The 23,411-nt window shown below is 46.0% G+C and overlaps 1 protein-coding gene and 1 long non-coding RNA gene across 3 annotated transcripts in view; one reads left to right on the top strand and one right to left on the bottom strand.

Annotated features, from left to right (window-relative positions):
- Positions 1-23,411, bottom strand: part of LOC309353458 — a 339,290-nt gene that overhangs the window by 140,494 nt on the left and 175,385 nt on the right. The gene's annotated exons all lie outside the window — the stretch shown is intronic.
- On the top strand, positions 3,508-21,714 carry LOC309353292 (multiple myeloma tumor-associated protein 2). 2 transcript variants are annotated; one of them, XM_081882678.1, is made up of 9 exons: positions 3,508-3,601; positions 6,780-6,977; positions 7,621-7,771; positions 8,473-8,518; positions 10,845-10,927; positions 13,583-13,655; positions 14,832-14,911; positions 16,151-16,300; positions 19,602-21,714. In XM_081882678.1, the coding sequence occupies exons 2-9, from the start codon at positions 6,884-6,886 to the stop codon at positions 19,942-19,944; spliced, it is 1,020 nt and encodes a 339-aa protein (XP_081738804.1). In that variant the 5' UTR covers positions 3,508-3,601; positions 6,780-6,883; the 3' UTR covers positions 19,945-21,714. The 2 variants fall into 2 exon arrangements, with proteins under 2 accessions (XP_081738804.1, XP_081738803.1); XM_081882677.1 differs by lacking the exon at positions 3,508-3,601 and adding an exon at positions 3,649-3,724.

Below are 23,411 nucleotides of genomic sequence, written 5' to 3' on the forward strand. Positions count from 1 at the left end.
TTACCCAGATTATGAATTTCCACCAGGGTTATTCTTTAGTAAGCGCATTTGTAACTGCAGCCTAAGATTGCCCTAAAGTCCGCTGTCCAGTTAATTGGGGACATCTTAATCAAAAGGCTTTGAATCAATAAACATTAAGTTATTCCTTATTATTATTACCATTCATTTAAATGCTTCATTTTTTTCTCCCCCTCAGTATGTACAGTCACTTTAAAAAAAAATGGGCAGAGGGTCCTTGAATAACTTTCTCAACACCTTACCAATCTTTATGGCTGGACTTCACCTGTTGAGTTTGCCTGTAGTGCATCTGTTAAAAACATTAAACTTCTTTCCCTCGAAGGAGGCGAATCTGGCAAAGAACGTAGGAAATGGTCTTGTTCTGCATGAGATCAGTGGCCCACTTTTCAGGGCTATAACAGGACCAGATACAGAGGAAGACTGGCGCTTTATGAATGGGGTGTCAGAAGAGCTGACCGCTTTTTATTTTTAGGCTATGGGGGAAGGGACAAGATTTTGCTGAAATTAGGGTTTGGAGGGAAATCTAGGATGAATCATGGGAATTCTAGAGTAGGAAGGGATCCTGGCGATCATCTAGTCCGATCCCCTGCAATGCATGACAGATGCCCATCCAACCTCTCAGGATTCACTGATTTCATTAAGGCTCCCCCTTTCACTAACCCAAACACTGGCTCCTGCGCATTTAATAATTATAAAGAATTTTGTAAAAAATAGGTGTGGGTAGCTTGAGCAGGAGCAACAAAACTCTTACTTAAATGCCCCTTTTCTGCTTCAGTTGGAAGATTTGTCAGCTGCTGTGCTTCCACGTGCTCTTTTGGAAAAATAATAAATGAGATTACTGTATTAGTTACTGCTATACACTGTTCTTTCACAGAGCAATGCAAACAGATCATAAAGCCTTGGGGAACTTGCAGTTTAAATTTTAACTAGAGGGAAGGAGGAAGTGCAGATGATGGAACGGGTGAGGCGGGAGATCCAATGTTACTTTCAGAGTTGTGGCATTGGAAGGGGCACCCAGGGTCATCTAGTCCGACCCCTGCAAAGCGGGAATCTCAAGACATGGTCAACCACCAAATTTGAAACCACACCTTTCTCCGCGTAGGGATGAGGGCTTAGGCAAGCATCTGGCTTGTCTATAAACAAGAATGTTTCTAGCAGGCCTGATTGAAGTCAATAGGCAGGGAGTTCGAAAGAACAGGCTGTCCCAAGAATGAGAGTTACCACCACCTGCCCCCATTCCCCAATGCAGGGCTCCTGTGCCGCGATAAACCTGCAACGAAGGCAGACTTCAAGCCACTGAAGTTTCCTGCACCATCATCACCTCTCCATGTCCAGAGAGGCTCATCTATAATAATAATAATAATAATAATAATAATAATAATAATAATAAAAATAAATATTATTATTATTTATTATTTATACCCCGCCCATCTGGCTGGGCCTCCCCAGCCACTCTGGGCGGCTTCCATAAAAACCAAAAATACAGTAAAATATCACATGTTAAAAACTTCCCTGAACAGGGCTGCCTTAAGATGTCTTCTGAATGTCAGGTAGTTGTTTATCGCTTTGACATCTGCTGGAAGGGCGTTCCACAGGGCGGGCGCCACTACCGAGAAGGCCCTCTGCCTGGTTCCCTGTAGCTTTGCTTCTCGCAATGAGGGAACCACCAGAAGGCCCTCGGCGCTGGACCTCAGCGTCCGGGCAGAATGATGGGGGTGGAGACGCTCCTTCAGGTATACTGGACCGAGGCCGTTTAGGGCTTTAAAGGTCAGCACCAACACTTTGAATTGTGCTCGGAAACATACTGGGAGCCAATGTAGGTCTTTCAAGACCGGTGTTATATGGTCTCGGCGGCCGCTCCCAGTCACCAGTCTAGCTGCCGCATTCTGGATTAGTTGTAGTTTCCGAGTCACCTTCAAAGGTGCACTACCCATCCACAACAGGTTGCAAGGTGGTTAGAGTGGTCTCAACTAGGGCCAGGGCCTTTTCAGTACTGGCCCCGACGTGGTGGAACGCTCTGTCACAAGAGATTAGGGCCCTGCGGGACTTGATCTCTTTCCGCAGGGCCTGCAAGACAGAGCTGTTCCGCCTCGCCTTTGGTTTTGGACTCGGTCTGACCCTTATGTTTCCCTCCCCTTATGGTTTTGATCTATGGGCTACTTTTAAAATGAGGTTGCATTTTAAATTGCATTTTAACCTGTATTTTAAATTGGGGTTGTTGTTTTTTTCCTTCCTATTATGTTGTTGTAAACAAAAATTGCCCTTTCCCCTTATGGGTTATCCAAGAGCCCATATAGAGTCCTTACATAGGTTCCCTATTGGTAGGGGAGAATAACAGAGGCCAACCAGAGAATATTGAGAAGCAAAGCAGCTAGTAAGCCTGATCTTTATTGCAACAGGGTGCTCCCCTCACACGCAGGAGAGAGGAGGGACCCAGAACAATGGCATGCAAGGCCTTATAAAGACTTTCGAAATTGCCACCCTGTAGATCAAGACCACCCCCAGAAACATCATACATACATCAATCACAGAAGGGGTGTAACCTAAGACGACCCCTCAGATACATCATACCTACATCACAGAAAAAAGGTAAAGGTACCCCTGCCTGTACGGGCCAGTCTTGACAGACTCTAGGGTTGTGCGCCCATCTCACTTAAGAGGCCAGGGGCCAGCGCTGTCCGGAGACACTTCCGGGTCACGTGGCCAGCGTGACGAAGCTGCATCTGGCGAGCCAGCGAAGCACATGGAACGCCGTTTACCTTCCCGCCAGTAAGCGGTCCCTATTTATCTACTTGCACCCGGAGGTGCTTTCGAACTGCTAGGTTGGCAGGCACTGGGACCGAACGACGGGAGCGCACCCCAGCGCGGGGATTCGAACCGCCGACCATGCAATCGGCAAGTCCTAGGGTCTGTGGTTTAACCCACAGCGCCACCCGCATCCCTACATCACAGAAAAGGCGGTCTAAAACAGAAAATTTGAATGTTGCTTTTCTCCTGTCGTTGTTTATCTCCTGTCTGGCAGGTTACTTGATTGGATACCCTGCTTACTTGATTGGATTACCTGGGTAGCCTGGCCAGTCTTTTGTAATGACAAATACTTAGTTCCTGGGCTCACCCTGTTCATACACAGACATACCCTTAAGACAGGATTTGTGAGGAAAGAGACAAAGGGGAGGTTTCCCACTTTCACCTTGGAGAGAAAATATTTGCTCAGTTTAGGAATCAAAATGGTTCCAGGTTGGCCTTCCTGTGCTGATCCATGTATGTGCTTGGTTGGTACACTTATGAATATTACCATATGTCTAAGACCATAAAATTCCTATCACAATATTTTTACTGTAATTTTACTGTTGTTATCCGCCTCTGGCCAGGGAGGGCGGGGTATGAATAAAATTTATTATTGTTGTTGTTGTTTGTTGTTATTATTATTATTATTATATTATTCTGCGGTTGCTAAAGAGAGTTGGCCACCCCCCTCCCAGCAACTTGGTGCGGCCCGTATCCCCCCCACGGGCACGCGGCGCGATGGTGTCTCCCAAAGCTTGCGGAAGTTGCTGCAGGAAGCGGGTTCTGCAGGCAGCACGTGAGTCGCAAAGTGGGGGAAGCTTTGGCTGGGGGGGGGGCGGGGAGTTGCAGAAGTGGGGGGGGGGGAGGCTGACAGTTAAGAGCAGCCCCCCAAAATACAGAATGGCCGGAGTGTGGAAAGGTACGGGGGGCGTGCATTTACTGTATGTAGATTTCTCTTACCTGTTACGCCCATAGCTGTCAACTTTTCCCTTTTCTTGCGAGGAATCCTATTCAGAATAAGGGAGTTTCCCCTAACAAAAGGGGGAAACGTTGATAGCTATGGTTACGCCTGCGTTGCTGGGGGGGGTTGGGCTAGATGACCCCAGGGTCCCTTCCAACTGTACTGTCTGTCTGTCTGTCTATCTATCCAGTGGTTTTTTATTATAAAAAAATGTTTAGGGGTACTCTCATTTCGACTCAAGAAAATCACAGTTTTGTAGCTCAGATCGGGAAAAATAAATACAGGAAATGGGCAAAAGTACAAATATTCACAAAATGTTTAGGGGTATGCATACCCCCAGAAAAAAGCACTTTATCTATCCATGCAATCTGCCCAAAAGCAAGCCCTGCTGAGTTCAGTGGGACTTACTCCCAGGGAAGGCGTGCTGTTAGGTTGCAATGCTATGGATACCGACTTGAGCAGGGGTCAGCAAACTTTTTCAGCAGGGGGCCGGTCCACTGTCCCTCAGACCTTTTGGGGGGCTGGACTATATTTTTTCTGGGGGGGGGAGAATGAATTCCTATGCCCCACAAATAACCCACAGATGCATTTTAAATAAAAGGACACATTCCACTCATGTAAAAACACGCTGATTCCCTGACCGTCCGCGGGCCGGATTTAGAAGGCGATTGGGCCGGATCCGGCCCCCAGGCTTTAGTTTGCCTACCCATGGATTTGAGAGTACTTACCTGTCAAAACTTGGTGGGACTTATTTCCGAGTGAATAAGCACAGGCTTTCCCTCGTTAAGACACTTGGGTATCTTAGATTGTAGCTTTTAAAAATTTCCCCCACTGGCCTTAAGAAACTGTGCATTATCCCACTGAGTTGTTTGTGATAATTGACAAACACAGTAGAGATGGAGGGAAGCGCTTTGCAAGTGAAGACGGTGAAATCTCAGCATTGTTTCTTGGTTTGGAGCCCTAGTGAACACACTCCAGAACCTAAGTTCTGAATAAAGGTGCACAAGAGCAGGCTGCCAAATTATTTTGGAAATCACACCCACCCACCCTGGTGCTCTCTAGATGGTTTGGGCTGCAACACACGCCCTACAACGTTTTTTTGAAGCCTGCTGTCAGAAACTGGGGTTTCCAAGCTGCCAGATTTGTACTAACCTGCCCAGATTGTTGTCATTTAAGTCAGGCATCGAAGTCACGAATTTGATGTTTTATACCTTCGGAGTTGTTGCTGTATTTAATATTTGTTGTTGTTTTAAATAGACTTCAGAGAGAGTCAATCTTGCTTCTATCTGGAAAAAGAATATATCTTTGCAAGTATGAAGTACAGCTAAAGCATCTTCTTTTCATCTTAGGAAAAAGGCACTCTCTGTGCTCCTAAACACTCTACGCTTCATTTCATGAGAGCCAGTGTGGTGTAGTGGTTAAGAGCGGTAGTCTTGTAATCTGGGGAACCGGGTTCGAGTCTCCGCTCCTCCACATGCAGCTGCTGGGTGACCTTGGGCCAGTCACACTTCTTTGAAGTCTCTCAGCCCCACTCACCTCACAGAGTGTTTGTTGTGGGGGAGGAAGGGAAAGGAGAATGTTAGCCGCTTTGAGACTCCTGAAGGGGAGTGAAAGGCGGGATATCAAATCCAAACTCTTCTTCTTCTTCTTCATAAAACAAAGCCTTTTCCTTTCAGAAAGGGACTACCTGTGGCCATATTGGTTTTGCTACAAGGGCTCTTTGTAAAGGTTTGCTAAAGACACAAGATCCATCTTGCATCATCGTTAGCTGTGGCATGTAGCTTGGCACTTTGTGACTTGTGTTGGGGGTTGTGTGGCTCTTCTAAGGCTTGGAATGCCTGTTGTGTTAATTTATCCAGAGTAAGCGTGTTTTGATTATTGGCCTTGGAAAAGCAAACAAACCCAGTTCTCCTATTGATATGTTATTTCATTTACATCATAGAATTGTAGAGTTGGAAGGAACCCCGGGGGTCCTCTAGACTCACCCCCTGCAATGCAGGAATTCTGCCCAAAGCCGTCTCTGGGTGGGCTTGAACTACCAGCCTTCTAGTTAACAGCTATGAATGTATGCAAGGTGTCCTGAACTGTCCAAAGATGGGATATGCACATTGAAGCTATTTTTCTTCAGAGTAGTATTCAGCCAAGTGAACGGATCAGGGCTGGGGAATCTCTGGCCTGAGGGGAAGGGGCACAAGAGGCTCCCTGGGTCTCTGGATCTGACCCCTGAGACCCTCCAAGGCTGCACCCCCTCACCAGATCCACTTGGCACCTTCCTTGGGCATGTGGGTCTGGCTGAAATTTGCCCTTGAACTCTGATGACACCTCTGGCTCGCATGGATGGAGGAGGGTTAAGCACATGGGAGCGAACTAACTTTGGCTGCTCCTCCCATTTTTGCCTCTGGTACGCCCCACCACTGGTATACCTGAAGGAGCATCTCCACCCCCATCGTTCTACCTGGACACTGAGGTCCAGTGCCGAGGGCCTTCTTGCGGTTCCCTCACTGTGAGAAGCCAACCAGGCAGAGGGCCTTCTCGGTGGTGGCACCCGCCCTGTGGAATGCCCTCCCACCAGATGTCAAAGAGAAAAACAACTACCAGACTTGTAGAAGACATCTGAAGGCAGACTTGTTTAGGGAAGCTTTTAATGTTTAATAGGTTATTGTATTTTAATATTCTGTTGGAAGCTGCCCAGAGTGGCCGGGGAAGCCCAGCCAGATGGGCAGGGTATAAATAATAAATTATTATTATTATTATTATTATTATTATTATTATTATTATTATTTGACCTCCACTTCCGAAAGATTACTTAGAAAGGAATGTGGCCTTTGGGCTGTCTCTTCCCACCCAGGCAGTATAGAAGTTTTGCCGCTTAGAATTCACATCTCCCTGGGCTCTGTCACTTAAGTCCACACAAATACAATGAGCAAAGTCACGGCCACTTTTGAGAGCACAACGGAATACTAAAACTTTAACATTTCTTAAGCCTGTTGCTTTCTCTGTTTTCCACGTCCAGGCGCCTGAGGATTGGAATCTTGAGCTCCCTGAGGATTGGCGTTCTACTTTAAAAGGAAGGAAGGAAAGAAGACGTTCCGGGCTCGTTCTCTCCTGTCCTTCACCATGTTTGGCTCGTCCCGAGGGGGCGTGAGAGGAGGGCAGGACCAGTTTAACTGGGAAGATGTAAAGACCGACAAACAAAGGGAAAACTACCTAGGTAGGGAGATGACCCTCTGCTGTCTTTTGACTGCTGAAGGCTGAGTTAGCTCCAACCATCAGCTATGTGCTGAAATGACTATGAGTCTGTTTGAGAAGTCCTGAGTTTGAATCTCGCCCACCGTGGCCTTTGGCAGGGCATTCTGTCTCTCCCCTCTTTCCTCCTCTGCAATAAAGAGATGAAATTCAGTTCCACACTCTGAAGGGTTTTGGTGTGGCAGAGGTGCCGGGGTCTAAGCGAAGAGGACATTTGTTGCAAAGCAGCCAAAATTTGAACAGAGGCAGCCTGGGCTTTGGACCTTCGCATCATCTGGAGCCAGCATGATGTAGTGGTTAAGAGTGGTAGTCTCATAATCTGGTGAACCGGGTTCGCTTCCTCGCCCCTCCGCATGCAGCTGCTGGGTGACCTTGGGCCAGTCACACTTCTCTGAAGTCTCTCAGCCCCACTCACCTCACAGAGTGTTTGTTGTGGGGGAGGAAGGGAAAGGAGAATGTTAGCCGCTTTGAGACTCCTTCGGGTTAGTGATAAAGCAGGATATCAAATCCAAACTCCTCCGTCTTGTTAGAGGTCTCTCAGCAGTCATGCACTCTCTAGTCCTGCTCTGAGTTTTGTTTCCGTTTGTCTTTCTCCGTTTAATCTGCAGGGAACTCCTTGATGGCACCCGTAGGCCGGTGGCAGAAAGGGAAGGATCTCACGTGGTACGCCAAGGGGAAGAAAGGTGACGCACCTCTCTCCCGGGAAGATGAGCTGGCTGCTGTCCGGCGGGCAGAAGAGGAGGCCATGATGGCAGCCTTGTAAGTCTTAGACACAGTCGCCCGGCTATGTTTGCTGCCCACGGGTGTAACAGCAGATGGGTGTGACATGAACATCCCCTCACCCAGTTGAAAAGAGCTGTCCTTCCAGTTGGTGGAAGAAGATTGGAAAAAAATTCAAAATTTATTTACAGAGACATTGTAAGATCCAGGAATGTTAGAAGGATGTTGGAATGAAGTAATGTGGTTTTAGCAGAAACGATATAAAAGATTAGGTAAAAATTGATTTTTTAATTGGTGAGATGAGAATGTAAAATTATAGTATATTAAGATAAATTATTAGGATAAAAACCGAGCGGAAAGGATTTGCTGAAATATTTAATTGAACTAGAATACAAAAAAGGGAGGTGTGAGGAGGTCAGGGAAACAAGTAAATGAAAGACAAGACATGAAAAGAAGGAAATGTTTCTAATTGGGTTTTTTTGTATTTTGTATTTTCTGCTCTCTTTTTTATTTTTTATTTTTTATTTCTTTTCTTTTCTCATTTTTGTAACTCTTTTTGAAACTTTAATAAATATTATTTTTTTTTAAAAAAAGAGAAGAGCTGTCCTTCCTTCTATCCCCGTGATCATCAAAGCCGATAGATTATTTCCCTTTTTATATATATTTATCCAAATAATTTTTATTGGTTTTCTAGTCCACCTTTGCCAGATTTTGTAACTCTCATTTGGATTTCTTTTAAGGGGTTATAAGAACGTGAAGAAGCAGCCGACAGGACTCAGCAAAGAGGTATTTATATATATATATTTTAAAAACATTTGTTTGTGTGGAAAACGTGTGTGCGTGTGTGTTTATGTGCATGTAAACACGCTTGATCCCAAAGCTCAGAGTATACATACATGAAAAAGGTAAACGGAATTGTCTCTGTGAGGCTGTTTCTTTTCTTAGCGATCTTTTGGTGAGTGACTTCTCCCTTCCTCCTTTACTAAATTTTGACATTTTCCGCTCCCAAAAAGAAAGCTCAACAACTTTGACCTGAACCCCACAAAAAAGGGACTTTCCTCCCTAAAAAAAGCTTAACAGCTTTGACCTAGATAACTGCCAGTTTTTTATTCTGTGAGAGGATCGCAATTTGAGGGGGTTTTTATATGCTACGGCTGCAGCCCGGACTTTGGTGGCAAAGGGGTGGAAGGAAGAAGGACTCCCGACAATTATGGACTGGCACAATAAACTACAAGAATTTGCTGAAGTGGCACAGCTGACAAATAGCCTGAGAGGGAACTCAAAACAAAAATTTATGGGAAAGTGGGATAGATATAAGATATATCTTATATCTTGGACATATATTTTGAAAATATAAGTTCAAAAATACAGTAAAGGTTCACTATCTATGCAAGCATTCGATTGACGTTGGAGAGAAACTGAGTTGAGAAACAAGACCAAGGGTACAAATTGACATAGGAATGTCTTAGATAAAATGTAAAGAAATATACAATAATAAGAGTACATTCATTTGTAAAAAAAAAAAATGAATATACAACGGGATAGACAGGAAGTCCAAAGTGTTGGTATATATATGATTTCGGAGTAAGTTTGGAATAGCTTTTTATTTTTGGTTTGTGTTTTTTTTTGGTTTGTTTGGTTTTTCTTGATGTATATAAAGCATACATACAGGTTGAAAATTACAGCATAATAAGTTTTGTGATGTAATATGACAATGTCTGACGATGTAACGTAAGAACTTAAATAAATAAATAATGAAAAGAAACTCTCCCACCCTCCCAGTTGTTTTTGCCCCAGTGTCATTAAAGTCCATTAATTCCTCTGGGTTGTTTGGATAGAGAGCTGGCGTGTGTCTCTATAAACTCACCTGCTGCACATCCATTGCTCTGCCCACTATTGCCTCTGGCATGTGGCCCCTGGAAGGTTACCGATCAGGGAAGGTGGCCCTCGGTCACCACTCTATTCTATACGAGGTTATCTCTGTGCTAGCATTACAGAGGTTCCAGCTAGAGAGCCAGGCCAGGGTCCTGCAATCGGCTCCCCTCCCAAACTGTGGCAAAAAATATCTGGGTTCCCTCAGGGACATTGAAGCCCAAAATGACTTTAATCAACTTCCGATAACTTATAAACTGCTGTACAATTCCCAAAGGCCCCATTTAGCAAACTATCTCAAAGTTCTAGATAACGCTAAACACTGATGGGCATTTTCCAGGGCCCGCTTTAACGCTCTCCCTTCAGCTCTTCTAGAGGGAAGATACAACAAAATACCAATCGAACAAAGATTATGTCCCTATAACAGCAACGAAATCGAAACTATCGGGCATGTCATCTTATACTGCCCATTATATCGAGACTCAAGAAAAGAGCTGATCGAACCGATTCTGAGGAAAATACCTCGTAGTACAGACGACACCTATATTAGACACCTCTTAGCTGATAAAGAGCCCGAAATTAACAGGCCTGTGGCAAAGTACTGTTACATTGCAACAAGAATAAGACGAGCAATGATGTCAGTAATGGAGTTCAAATTGTAAACATCGAAGGAACGATAATAAACAGTAGTGACATTTGAATTCAATTTTTAAAACCTTAAAAGACGAAACCTGGCATAAATATAAGCACCAATTCTGTGAATTGGCCATATTTCCACTGGTATTTGTAGCACAATACTACTTATAATGTCATATTTTTATAAACTGCTTTCTGGTCATTGACCGTATTAAAGATATTTGATTTTGATATCTGGGTTCCCACCTTCCATCTACCGCTGAGTATGCTGCAAAGGGTCTAAAACAGGCATGGCCAAACCGGGCTCTCCAGCTGCTTTGGGACTACAATTCCCATCATCCCTGACCACGGGTCCTGTTAGCTAGGGATGATGGGAGTTGTAGTCCCCGAAACAGCTGGAGGGCCAAGTTTGGCCATGCCTGGTCTAAAAGGAGGAAGGATGACTTCGACTCAAACTTGTAGCAACTCCATGGCAGTGCACAAGTTTGTGCTCTTGCTTCGTTAATGTTTTATTTATATTATTCATTAGATTTGTACACCCTGGAGATCCCAGGGCGTTTCACGAGGTGTCCCCTAATACCTTGTCTGCAAATATCTTTTGCAGGATCTCGCCGAGGTCTGCAAACGTGATGGAGCAGAGCGTGACGAGAAGGCGGTGGATCGTGTCTTGGGCCTGGGGAGTTCGAGGTAGCTGCTACTGCTGCTGCAGTGGACTCCAGTGGCCCTCCCAAAGGACCAATTATTTGTCTGTCCTGTGTTTGGAAGCATACTCAATAAACACACGAGACGTAACCGGCTGCGTTCTTAGATAAGTAAGGTATACTATTCATAGTAACTCATAAGGTTCAACAAACGAACAAAGCAGAAGACCCAGTGGATCGGATCATTCTTTAGTCAGTTCATGCATAAGCTCCATTCGTGGAGAGCCAGTGTGGTGTAGTGGTTGAGAGCGATAGACTCGTAATCTGGGGAACCGGGTTCGCTTCCTCGCTCCTCCACATGCAGCTGCTGGGTGACCTTGGGCCAGTCACACTTCTTTGAAGTATCTCAGCCCCACTCACCTCACAGAGTGTTTGTTGTGGGGGAGGAAGGGAAAGGAGAATGTTAGCCGCTTTGAGACTCCTTAAAGGGAGTGAAAGGCGGGATATCAAATCCAAACTCTTCTTCTTCTTCTTCTATTCCATCTGTCTGTTCGTAGAGTCCAAAAAATCCACATGAAAGGTTGTAACAGTTCCACAAAATCCTTACACAGAGTCTAGACAAGGATTTCCGGAATATTGGCCTTGTTTTGCCATCCTGGGCTTCTTCAGTACTTAAAGCTCATATGTGATATTACAGGACAGTGGCTCTTATGGCATAGTAGTAGCTGCTACTATTATGCCGTAAGATCCACTGTCCTGTAATCCTTGTCTAGACTCTGTAAGGATTTTGTGGAACTGTAACAACCTTTCATGAGGGACGCAGGTGGCGCTGTGGGTTAAACCACAGAGCCTAGGACTTGCTGATCAGAAGGTCGGTGGTTCGAATCCCCACGACGGGGTGAGCTCCCGTTGCTCAGTCCCTGCTCCTGCCAACCTAGCAGTTCGAAAGCACGTCAGAGTGCAAGTAGATAAATAGGTACCACTCTGGCGGGAAAGTAAACAGCGTTTCAGTGCGCTGCTCTGGTTCTCCAGAAGCGGCTTAGTCATGCTGACCACATGACCCAGAAGCTGTACGCCGGCTCCCTCAGTCAATAAAGCAAGATGAGCACCGCAACCCCAGAGTCGGCCATGACTGGACCTAATGGTCAGGTGTCCCTTTACCTTTACCTAACAACCTTTCATGTGGATTTTTTGGACTTTATGAACAGACAGATGGAATAGAAACCATTACACAGATGGACCTTATACATGAACTGACTAAAGAATGATCTGATCCACTGGGTCTTCTGCTTTGTTCGTTTGTTGAACTTTATGAGTTACTTCCATTGAAATTTATAATTTGATATTATGAATAGTATACCTTATTTATCTAAGAACACAGCCGGTTACGTCTCGTGTGTTTATTGTGTTTGGAAGTGGCATGGCTATTCCTGCAGATTTTACGCCGTGTGCATGTCTTGTTCTGTGTACATCTCCCTTAGTCTTTAAACCAGAGCTTACCAAACACGTTAGTGTGTCGGCTGCAGTGTGTAGGTTTGTCATGCAAACGCTCCCCGCGCTTTTCCCGGGCTGGAAAGGGGCTGGTTTAACCTCTGGTTTGATAGTAAAACTGAATCACTGTGTGATGCATGACTAAAAGGTATGAAAAAATTGGAAAGCTCCATTTTAAACCCTTGAGGTCCCTTCCGACTCTGCAGTTCTGATTATGTTTACAGTGCTACCTTGGTTCTCAAACTTAATCCGTTCCGGAAGTATGTTCCAAAACCAAAGCGTTCCAAAACCAAAGCGTGCTTTCCCATAGAAAGTAATGCAAAACGGATTAATCCATTCCAGACTTTTAAAAACAACCTCTAAAACTGCAATTTAACATGGATTTTACTATTTAATGAGACCATTGATCTTTAAAATGAAAGCAATAATCAATGGACTGTGCTAGAAAATAAATAATACAATATTGTAGATGATAAAAAATTATTTATTTATTTTTCCTTACCTGCACTGATGATAGTCATTGTTTTGATTGGGGGGCTTTTATCCATTTCCTCAGTCACACAGTCAATCAGTCGGTAGCGGAACTGGGTTCCACACAGTCACAAAAACAAATTAACCGAAAAAGCCTCAAAAACAAAAAAGCAAAATAAATAGCAAAAATGAAAGCGTCAAACTTAATCTGTTCCGGACGTTGTTTTGACTTCTGAAATGTTCAAAAACCAAGGCGTGGCTGCTGATTGGTGCAGGTGCCCTGGAAACAACAGCCGACAGCCGCATTGGATGTTTGGCTTCCGAAAAATGTTAGAAAACTGAAACACTTATTTCTGGGTTTTCAGCGTTTGGGAACCAAGGTACCACTGTATTTATTTTTTATTTATTAGGGTTATTACCCTGCAGCTCCCTCTAAAGGAGCCCAGGGCCGTTAGGTGTAGAAGTCACAAGAGGTTTACCCCCTTTTTAGCTACTGTTCATTTCAATCTTTTGAATGCATTTAAGTAATCAGTTTTTAACTTTTATATATATATAGAGAGAGAGAGAGAGAGATTTTTAATGTTTTAAAAAAAATATTTTTTGTAAGCCACTTAGCAGTTTTCTTAACATTAGAGCGATATATAAATTTTGTTAAATAAATGAAATTATATTGCTTCATAGGAACCGATTAAGGAGCGAGAAACAACGGTAATATCCCAGTCTTAACTTTTCCTTCCAGGTGTGACGCGAGCAGGATGATGTTTTCCAAAGAAGACAAAGAAGCTGCCAAAATGGGACTTTCAGTCTTCACGGTAAGTTATTGACATTCCCTCTCCACCTCCTTAAAGTGAGGCAGGCCTTAAAGGTGTCGGATGCCGCTGGTCAGCACCCCAGTCTACATTTGTCTGTATATTCCTAAAATAGACCAGTTTCCCTTTCCATTGACAAATGCCCACTGTGGTGTACAGAAGATTAAGAAATCTAAATCATGCAGCTTGAAACACATGTTTAAAGGTAAAGGGACCCCTGACAGTTAGGTCCAGTCGTGGCCGACTCTGGGGTTGTGGCGCTCATCTCGCTTTATTAGCCGAGGGAGCCAGCATACAGCTTCCGGGTCATGTGGCCAGCATGACTAAGCCGCTTCTGGCGAACCAGAGCAGCGCACGGAAACGCCGTTTACCTTCCCGCCAGAGTGGTACCTATTTATCTACTTGCACTTTGACGTGCTTTTGAACTGCTAGGTTGGCAGGAGCTGGGACCGAGCAACGGGAGCTCACCCCGTCGTGGGGATTCGAACCGCCGACCTTCTGATCGGCAAGTCCTAGGCTCTGTGGTTTAACTCACAGCGCCACCCATGTCCCATTACACATGTATAGGAATCACAAAATACTGTTGTATCTGCTGGGAGATCACATTTTTTGTTCCCTTTGTCATTTGTAGATTCTCGACTACTTTTCAGGGCATATTACGCCCCACGAGGAAGTCCACAAATACCAAAGCTAAATATAACATATGCAAACTGCCATATGTTCACAATAATGGTCATTTGCTGTGATACCCAAATAGATAGAAGTTACTGCAAACCACGGTTTCCTTCTGCACCCGAACTGGAAACCATGGACTGCATCACTTCAGGCTAGTTGGGTGTCAGATTGAATGTTTGAATTCTCCCTTTTAACTTAGGAAAAAGAAGCTGAGTGTGTTGGGGAGCTTGCTAAGCTGACCTCATTCTTGCAGGCACGCCACTTTTCTCAGTGTAGAGATTATCACGCCCGAGGGAGTGTTGAAACATGCATCTTTTCCCCCTCCAGCCTGAAATTATGATATAGTCCAGCAAAAGCTTTGCTGCTTGACTTTCCAGATAGCATTAACTGAGCAGAAGGGCTCTTCCCACCAGAAAAGCTTCTCTCTCTCCAGCAATAAGCATCTGTCTAGGTCTGGCCAAGATTCCTTCATTCTTGTGTCTTGTTTTCTCTCTGAAACCCCAGCACCATCGAACAGCAAGCAGTCCAGAGGCTTCGGCTACCAAAAAGAAACCGGATAAAGAAGAGGAAACGGGAGCCGCAGAGTAAGAAACCTCCCAGGCGTCCTCTTGTCTCTCGGGTCTAGGGAGATCATAGAATTGTAGAGCTGGAAGAGACCCCCAAGGGCCTTCTCGGTGGTGGTGCCTGCCCTGTGGAACTCCCTCCCACCAGATAATCTAATACTGGCCTCGATCCAGTATACCTGAAGGAGCATCTCCATCGTTGTGCCTGGACACTGAAGTCCAGCTCCAAGGGCCTTCTGGCGGTTCCCTCCCTGCAAGAAGTGAGGCTACAAGCAATCAGGCAGAGGGCCTTCTCGGTGGTGGCGCCCGCCCTGTGGAATGCCCTCCCACCAGATGTCAAAGAGAAAAACAACTACCAGACTTAGAAGACATCTGAAGGCAGCCCTGTTTAGGGGAGCTTTTAATGTTTAATAGGTTATTGTATTTTAGTGTTCTGTTGGAAGCTGCCCAGAGTGGCTGGGGAAACCCAGCCAGATGGGTGGGGTATAAATAATAAATTATTATTATTATTATTATTATTATTATTATTATTATTATTATTATTATTATTAATTTAGTCCAACCCCCTGCAATGCTAGAAGGGCAGCTGTTTTTCTGAATTCAAAGAGGAGGCCCTCAAACTGGGTAGGATTCTGAGGAGAATGAAAGATGGGGTTATATCCAATGTAAAAAGAGGAGGCTGAACTCCAGACCTCCCCCCTAGCATAGTAACTTTCCATGGGGTAGCTCAGTTGGTAAAGCATGAGACTCGTAATCTCATGAGTCACGAGTTCAAGTCCCACATAGGGAAAACATTCCTCTATTGAGCATTTTCGGGTTGCGCTCTGCTGTGACCAGGAAGTAACCCAATGCGTTACTTCCAGGTTTCACCGCTCAAGCATGCGCAGACGCTCAAAATGACATCACGCACATGCGCAGAAGCTGCGAATCGCGACACGCGCAGATGCGGGTTGTGTTCGCTTCAGGATGCGAACGGGGCTCTGGAACGGATCCCATTCGTATCCAGAGGTACCACTGTAGATGGCTCTTGAGGTCCTTCCAGTTCTACAATTCTATGATTCATGCACAAGGAGCTTTTGGCATGTAAGCGGGTATCAAATGGGTGGTATAGTCCTATCGGGAGTGTACCATGAACTCACCTGCCGCCGATTGAGGATTGGAGCGTGTTCCAGTTCTGGAAGCTGCTCAAATTCTGTATCTTGAGCTGGTGGGTGGGGGGGAGAAGAAAGATATTCTGTCTATTACTCTCTTGCCATGCAGGCCAGAGCCCAGCAAGAAACCCAAAAAGAAGAAAGAGAAGAAGAAGAAGCACAAGAAAGAAAAGAAAAAAGAGAAGGAGAAGGAGAAGCATCGTAGAAAAAGAGAAGATTCTGCCTCCTCCGCCTCCTCTTCTCCAGACGACAGAGAGGGGTAACTCTTTTTTTATATATATAAAATGTTTATTAAAATTTCCGAATTAATAACAAAAACAAAAAAACCACAAAAAATAACAAAAATACAAAAATTCAAAATTAAAAAAGCGATTAAAACAAATACAATTTCCATTACTTATTTCCATTACCTTGTTTCCCAGACCTCCTCTCACCTTCCCCTTTTGTATTCTATTTCAAATTGTTAACTCAGCAAATCCTTATTATAACTTATTATAACTTATTTCTCAACCTTTACGTTACAGCTGATAACCACTTAATTTCTGTCCAACATCATTTTAATATCCATTAATTTTACAATGCCTCTGCAGATAGTATTTAAATTTCTTCCAGTCTTCTTCCGCCGACTCTTTTCCCTGGTCTCGGATTCTGCCAGTCATTTCTGCTAGTCCCATATAGTCTATCACCTTCATCTGCCATTCTTCCAGAGTGGGTAGATCTTGTGTCTTCCAGTACTTTGCAATGAGTATTCTTGCTGCTGTTGTTGCATACATAAAAAATGTTCTGTCTTTGTTTAGCACCAATTGGCCGACCATGCCCAGGAGAAAGGCCTCTGGTTTCTTAAGGAAGGTATATTTAAATACCTTTTTCAGTTCATTATAGATCATTTCCCAGAAAGCCTTAATCTTTGGGCACGTCCACCAAAGGTGAAAGAATGTACCTTCAGTCTCTTTACATTTCCAACATTTATTATCGGGCAAATCTTAGATTTTTGCAAGCTTGACTGGGGTTATGTACCACCTATATATCATTTTCATAATATTCTCTCTTAAGGCATTACATGCCGTAAATTTCATACCTGTGGTCCACAACTGTTCCCAGTCAGCAAACATAATGTTATGACCAACATCTTGTGCCCATTTAATCATAGCAGATTTCACCGTTTCATCTTGAGTATTCCATTTCAACAGCAAGTTATACATCCTTGACAAATTCTTAGCTTTGGAATCTAACAATTCTGTTTCCAGTTTTGATTTTTCCATCTGGAAGCTGAAACCCCAGAGTCGGCCACGACTGGACCTAATGGTCAGGGGTCCCTTTACCTTTAACTTATCTTTGCCCAGCCCTACCTGGAGATGCCATGGCTTGAGCAGGCGCTCTACCCACTGAGCTGCACTCTTCCCCTTTACTGATAAATCTTGGAGGAGGAATTAAAGGTAAAGGTACCCCTGCCCGTACGGGCCAGTCTTGCCAGACTCTGGGGTTGTGCGCCCATCTCACTCAAGAGGCCAGGGGCCAGCGCTGTCCGGAGACACTTCCGGGTCACATGGCCAGCGTGACATCGCTGCTCTGGCGAGCCAGAGCCGCACACGGAAACGCCGTTTACCTTCCCGCTAGAAAGCGGTCCCTATTTATCTACTTGCACCGGAGGGTGCTTTCGAACTGCTAGGTTGGCAGGCGCTGGGAGGAGGAATTGGGGCCACACCAAATGGCTAGAAAGCCACAAGGAAAATCTGGGGAGCTAGCGAGCAATAACTCCTTTTTTAGCCACTGTAATGTTGCTCTTTTATAAAAAACGAAATAAAAGAGTGACAGGCTCAAGGTCACCCAGTGAGCTTGTTGGGCGAGCAGGGATTCGAACCCTGGCCTCCCAGTTCCTGGCCCAACACCTTAACCACTGCACCACCCTGGCTCTTTCCTTGAAAGGTGTGTTGGTAAGCATTTTTCCATTGCAGAATTGACATGGCCCATGGCATGAGATATTCTGCTTTAGTACAGGTTGTAAGAGCAGGAGAACATCTGGGATAACTTCCTCTTCTGAGGGAAGGGCCATAGCTCAGGGGTTGGAGCATCTGCTTGGCATGCAGAGGGTCACAGGTTCAATCCCCGGCCTCTCTAAGTAGGGCTCGGAATGTCCTCTTCCTGAAACCCTGGAGAGATGCTGCCAGTCAGTGTGGGCAGTATTAAGCTAATTGACCCAGTAATAATAATAATAATAATAATAATAATAATAATAATAATAATCATTTATTTATACCCAGCCCATCTGGCTGGGTTTCCCCAGCCACTCTGGGCGGCTCCCAGTCGAGTGTTTAAAACAATACAGCATTAAATATTAAAAATTTCCCTAAACACGGCTGCTTTCAGATGTCTTTTAAAAATAATTATTTCCTTGACGTCCGAGGGTGTTCCACAGGGCGGGTGCCACTACCGAGAAGGCCCTCTGCCTGGTTCCCTGTAACCTCACAATGAGGGAACTGCTAGAAGGCCCTCAGAGCTGGACCTCAGTGTCCTGGTTGGACAATGGGGGTGAAGACGCTCCTTCAGGTATACTCAGCCAAGGACTTTTAGGGCTTGAAAGGTCAGCACCAACACTTTGAATTGTGCTCGGAAATATACTGGGAGCCAAAGCAGATCTCTCAGAACCGGTGTTATGTGGTCCCAGCGGCCACTCCCAGTCACCAGTCTAGCTGCCGCATTCTGGATTAATTGCAGTTTCCGAGTCACCTTCAAAGGTAGCCCCACGTAGAGCGCATTGCAGTAGTCCAGGTGGAAGATAACTAGAGCATGCACCACTCTGGCGAGACAGTCTGCGGGCAGGGAGGGTCTCAGCCTGTGTAAGAGATGGAGCTGGTAGACAGCTGCCCTGGACACAGAACTGACCTGCGCCTCCATGGACAGCTGTGAGTCCAAAATGACTCCCAGGCTGCGCACCTGGTCCTTCAGGGGCACAGTTACCCCATTCAGGAGCAGGGCGTCCTCCACACCCGCCCATCCCCTGTCCCCTCAAAACAGTACTTCTATCTTGTCAGGATTCAGCCTCAATCTGTTAGCCGCCATCCATCCCCCGATCGCCTCCAGTCACTCACACAGGACCTTCACAGCCTTCACTGGTTCGGATTTAAAAGAGAGGTAGAGCTGGGTATCATCCGCATATTGATGAACACCCAGCCCAAACCCCCTGATGATCTCTCTCAGCAGCTTCATATAGATATTAAAAAGCATGGGGGAGAGGACAGAGCCCTGAGGCACCCCACAAGTGAGAGACCAGGGGTCTGAACACTCACCCCCCAACACCGCTTTCTGGACATGGCCCAGGAGGAAGGAGCGGAACCACTGTATCACAGTGCCCCCAGGTTTAAGGCAGCTTCCTGTTTTTCTTGCAACCTAGGAAGCCGAGGTGCATACTTTTAATTCATTGCAAATAGTACCAGCAAGCACGCTGCTTGCAGACTAGAGTTTTTCTCCCTCTCCCTCTCTTTCTCCTGACCCTTTCTGTGCATCCCTGGGAACTGCTGGGTGTCCTGATGATCTGACCCGGCTCTCCTCTGTGCTTGCAGAAAGAGACGACCCGCCTCGCCTCCCGAGCGCCATCCATCATCCTGCCGGCAGGCTGGAGCCAGCCGCCGTGACAGCCATTCATCACCCGCCCAGGAAGAACAGAAACCGCCCAGCAGGTGGCGCCGCAGCCCAGCCTCCTCCAGCAGCATCAAGGAAGGGACCCCCGGCAACCGACCAGCCACAAAGACACAGGCCCCCAGCCGCGGAAGGAGGGAGTGTCGAAGTGGCAGCCGGTCCCCGTCTCCTAGGGGCAAAAGCACCCGGCCCCACAAGCGGCGGAGGAGCAGGTCCCCCACATCTCGGGGAGCCAAGAGGAGGCACGACACAGATTCCGACGACTGAGACTTCATCTGAAACCAAAGAGGCTGCGGCCTTCGTTTTTAGCCCCCTCTCCTTGGTTGCTAACTGGATCGAAGTCACAGCTATTACAAATGTCCCAGAGGTCCTTCTGGAGTCTAGCAGGAAGTCAGGAACGCCCCCCCCCCCAAATAAACATTTGTACCTTAAATGGCTTTGTGAGAAACGCACCTCAGAGTTTAGGCAGCTGCCTAAACTTTGAAAAAAAGTAGCGCAGTTGAATTGATAACTCTTCCGACAAGGGTTTTAAAACGCTAGGAGCGAAACTTTTGAGTTGCGCAGAGCTCTTTTTAGGGCATTGTTTTTTTCGAAAGGGGGGCGATAAATGTCCAGAACAGCTCATGTGTGCCCATAGGAGGAATGTAAAAAGCAGACATTATATTGATGTGTTAACACACACATACACTCAGTCCAAAACAACAACAATTGTTAGGAGGGTTGTGTGGCGTAGATCAGAATGCTTTATCAAAGTAAGAAGAATTAAGTACATCTCAGAGGCTGTACTGCTGCAGAAACACCCCTCTCAAGTTCATGGAGCCTAGTTTGCAGTGTTTTTATTATGTTGGAAGGAGACCAGAGTGGCTGGGGCAGCCCAGTAAGAAGGGCAGGGTATAAATAATAAAATTATTTTTAGTAGTAGTATATGACATAAAAAGTAGGATTCTAAGCCACCCAGGTTCCTTTTCGTTGATGCATGTGGATCGCTTCCTTATTCATCAGCAACGAAGAACCTTGTGCTGTCTTGAAGACTAAATACATTTATTGTGGCTGAAACCTTTGTCAGGTGCATGAAATGGCCCCCTCGGCATGTGGGCTATGTACCTGCATCTGAAAAAGGCACACCCACTGATGCGATCCCGTCGTATAACTCTTGACAAAGGGGGCTCTGGCCCACGAGCCCCCAATACGCCACACAATAAAGGTGTTAACGACAGATCCACACCCTGCCTTCAAAGTGCATGCGATGCACATTTAAAGCGCATGTCTTCCCGCCAAAGAATCCTGGGAACTAGCTTGTTAAGGATGCCGGGAATTGTAGCAGCTCTGTGAGTGGGGGAACTACGATTCCCAGGAGTCGAGGGGGAAAGACATGTACAGTAGTTATTTATAATAAAAACAAATAGACATGTACAGTACTTTAAATGCGCATTGGGTGTCCTTTAAATGTTTGGTGTGGATCTGCAGTTAGTCTTTAAAGGAGCAGGTAGTCGTTTGTTTTGCTGCAGGAGGGTTACTCGGTTACCTGCCCCAGCCGAAAGCGTGTTGTCTCCTTTCACGTACGCGGCAAAGTACTCTAAAGAGGGTCTTGCCTAATGTTCGTTCCCTAAGGTTTGCAAAAGATCACTGGATCGCCAGGTCCCCCAGCCATGCTTGTATTGGGGCTGAGCCACCCTCCCACACTGCCGTCATGACCACATAACCTGGGCAGAGCGGGGGCGCTAGCAAGGTGGGCTCCATGCTTGTGCCAGTGGATTCACCTCTGCCAGTCCAGCCCTCACCTCGGTGTAACCACACAGCCTTGCCATTCTCTCCTGCCAGCCCTGTCCAGGTAAGCAGCAACGAGATGGCAGGGATTGGGAGAGGGCTGCTCTGTAGCTTTGCCCCAACACTAGCCGGGTCTCAACACACACAAGCAGTCGCAGCAGGAGCATCTAGAACTGGCCGCTTGCATTTCTCTCTGCCAAGAGAATAAGGGACTGGACCATTTCCTTAGCGTTTGTAAAACCGGTTTGTTAAAATCGCCCTGCCGTGCCACCAGCTGTTTGTACCTTGCCATTGGTGTTCTTTCTATCTCTACAGTTTTTTTAGGTTTATATAATGTTCTGCCAAGTATTGTAAAATGAATGAAACCATTTTTTAAAGAGAGAGGAAGACAGTTGCGCGTAATGCCCAGACTTCTTTCCAGCTTCTCAAAACCTCGTTTTACTTGGTGAAATTAATTTATTCCGTTGCTTTGTGTCCCGGATGACCTCTGTCCCCCACTAAGCTTTTCTCACCTGGGTATCCAGGATGTGGTAAGCAGGGTGTGTCTCCCTGCGAGTGTCTCGTATTCCTCCTTTGGAGTTGCGGTGCACTAAAAAGGTGAAAAAGCAGGGAAAGGGGCGGCCGCTTGCTGCCTTTTGCAGGTAGCGAGTGGGTAGCCATGTGATTTCTCACGCTATTGCCGCTTGCACAGACAGGTGAGTCGTGGCACAGGGCAAGAAGACGAAGAGTTTGGATTTGATATCCTGCTTTATCACTACCCTAAGGAGTCTCAAGGGGGCGTGGGTGGTGCTGTGAGTTAAACCACAGAGCCTAGGACTTGCCAATCCGAAGGTTGGCGGTTCGAATCCCTGTGACGGGGTGAACTCCCATTGCTCGGTCCCTGCTCCTGCCAACCTAGCAGTTCAAAAGCATGTCATAGTGCAAGTAGATAAATAGGTACCACTCCAGCGGGTACCACCAAATAGGTACCACTCCAGCTGTACGCCGGCTCCCTCGGCCAATAAAGCAAGATGAGCGCCGCAGCCCCAGAGTCGGCCATGACTGGGCCTAATGGTCAGGGGTCCATTTACCTTTTTAAGGAGTCTCAAAGCGGCTAACATTCTCCTTTCCCTTCCTCCCCCACAACAAACACTCTGTGAGGTGAGTGGGGCTGAGAGACTTCAGAGAAGTGTGACTAGCCCAAAGTCACCCAGCAGCTGCAGGTGGAGGAGCAGGTAAGCGAACCCGGTTCACCAGATTACGAGTCCACTGCTCTTAACCACTACACCACACTGCTTTCCCCCTCACTGTGGCTGGTGGAGAGCAGTAGTCAGAGAGGAGCAACCTCAGGCCAGGGTCCAGCCAGGCCTCTTTGGCCCTTGGAAATCTCTCTAGGCCGCACACCCCACAAATGCCTGCTTCACTCTTTGAGGGTCTTTGCCTTGCTGGAATGTTTCCTTGGGCTCTGGTTCCTGCACTGTGGGGCTTGGACAAGATGGGCCTCGCAGTCTCTTCCAACTCTATGATTCTGTTCTGAGCTCATGCTAGTCTTGATGGAGACTTTTCGGGACACTTGCCTCAAAGCCAGCTCAGGGGTTATTTTTTTGTTATTACAGTGGTACCTCGGGTTAAGAACTTAATTCGTTCCGGAGGTCCGTTCTTAACCTGAAACTGTTCTTAACCTGAAGCACCACTTTAGCTAATGGGGCCTCCCGCTGCCACCGTGTGATTTCTGTTCACATCCTGAAGCAAAGTTCTTAACCCGAGGTACTACTTCCGGGTTAGCGGAGTCTGTAACCTGAAGTGTTTGTAACCCGAGGTACCACTGTATTGATATATTGATTGAGTGTAGGGAAACCTCTAAGTGCTTTACAAGAAATGTTTAAATTAACAATTGAAAAAGCAGTTGAAAACAATTTAAAATGCTTTAAAATAATTAGCAGTACAGTGGTACCTCAGGTTAAGGACTTAATTCGTTCTGGAGGTCC

Source organism: Podarcis melisellensis (assembly GCF_964234715.1).
Source record: "Podarcis melisellensis genome assembly, chromosome: 12".
NCBI lineage: Eukaryota > Metazoa > Chordata > Lepidosauria > Squamata > Lacertidae > Podarcis > Podarcis melisellensis.

Coding starts and splice junctions, on each gene's coding strand:
- LOC309353292 (XM_081882678.1), top strand. CDS start 6,884: ATGTTTGGCTCGTCCCGAGGGGGCGTGAGAGGAGGGCAGGACCAGTTT. Junction 7,772..8,472: donor GAGGCCATGATGGCAGCCTT/GTAAGTCTTAGA, acceptor ATTTCTTTTAAG/GGGTTATAAGAACGTGAAGA. Junction 10,928..13,582: donor TTGGGCCTGGGGAGTTCGAG/GTAGCTGCTACT, acceptor TTTTCCTTCCAG/GTGTGACGCGAGCAGGATGA.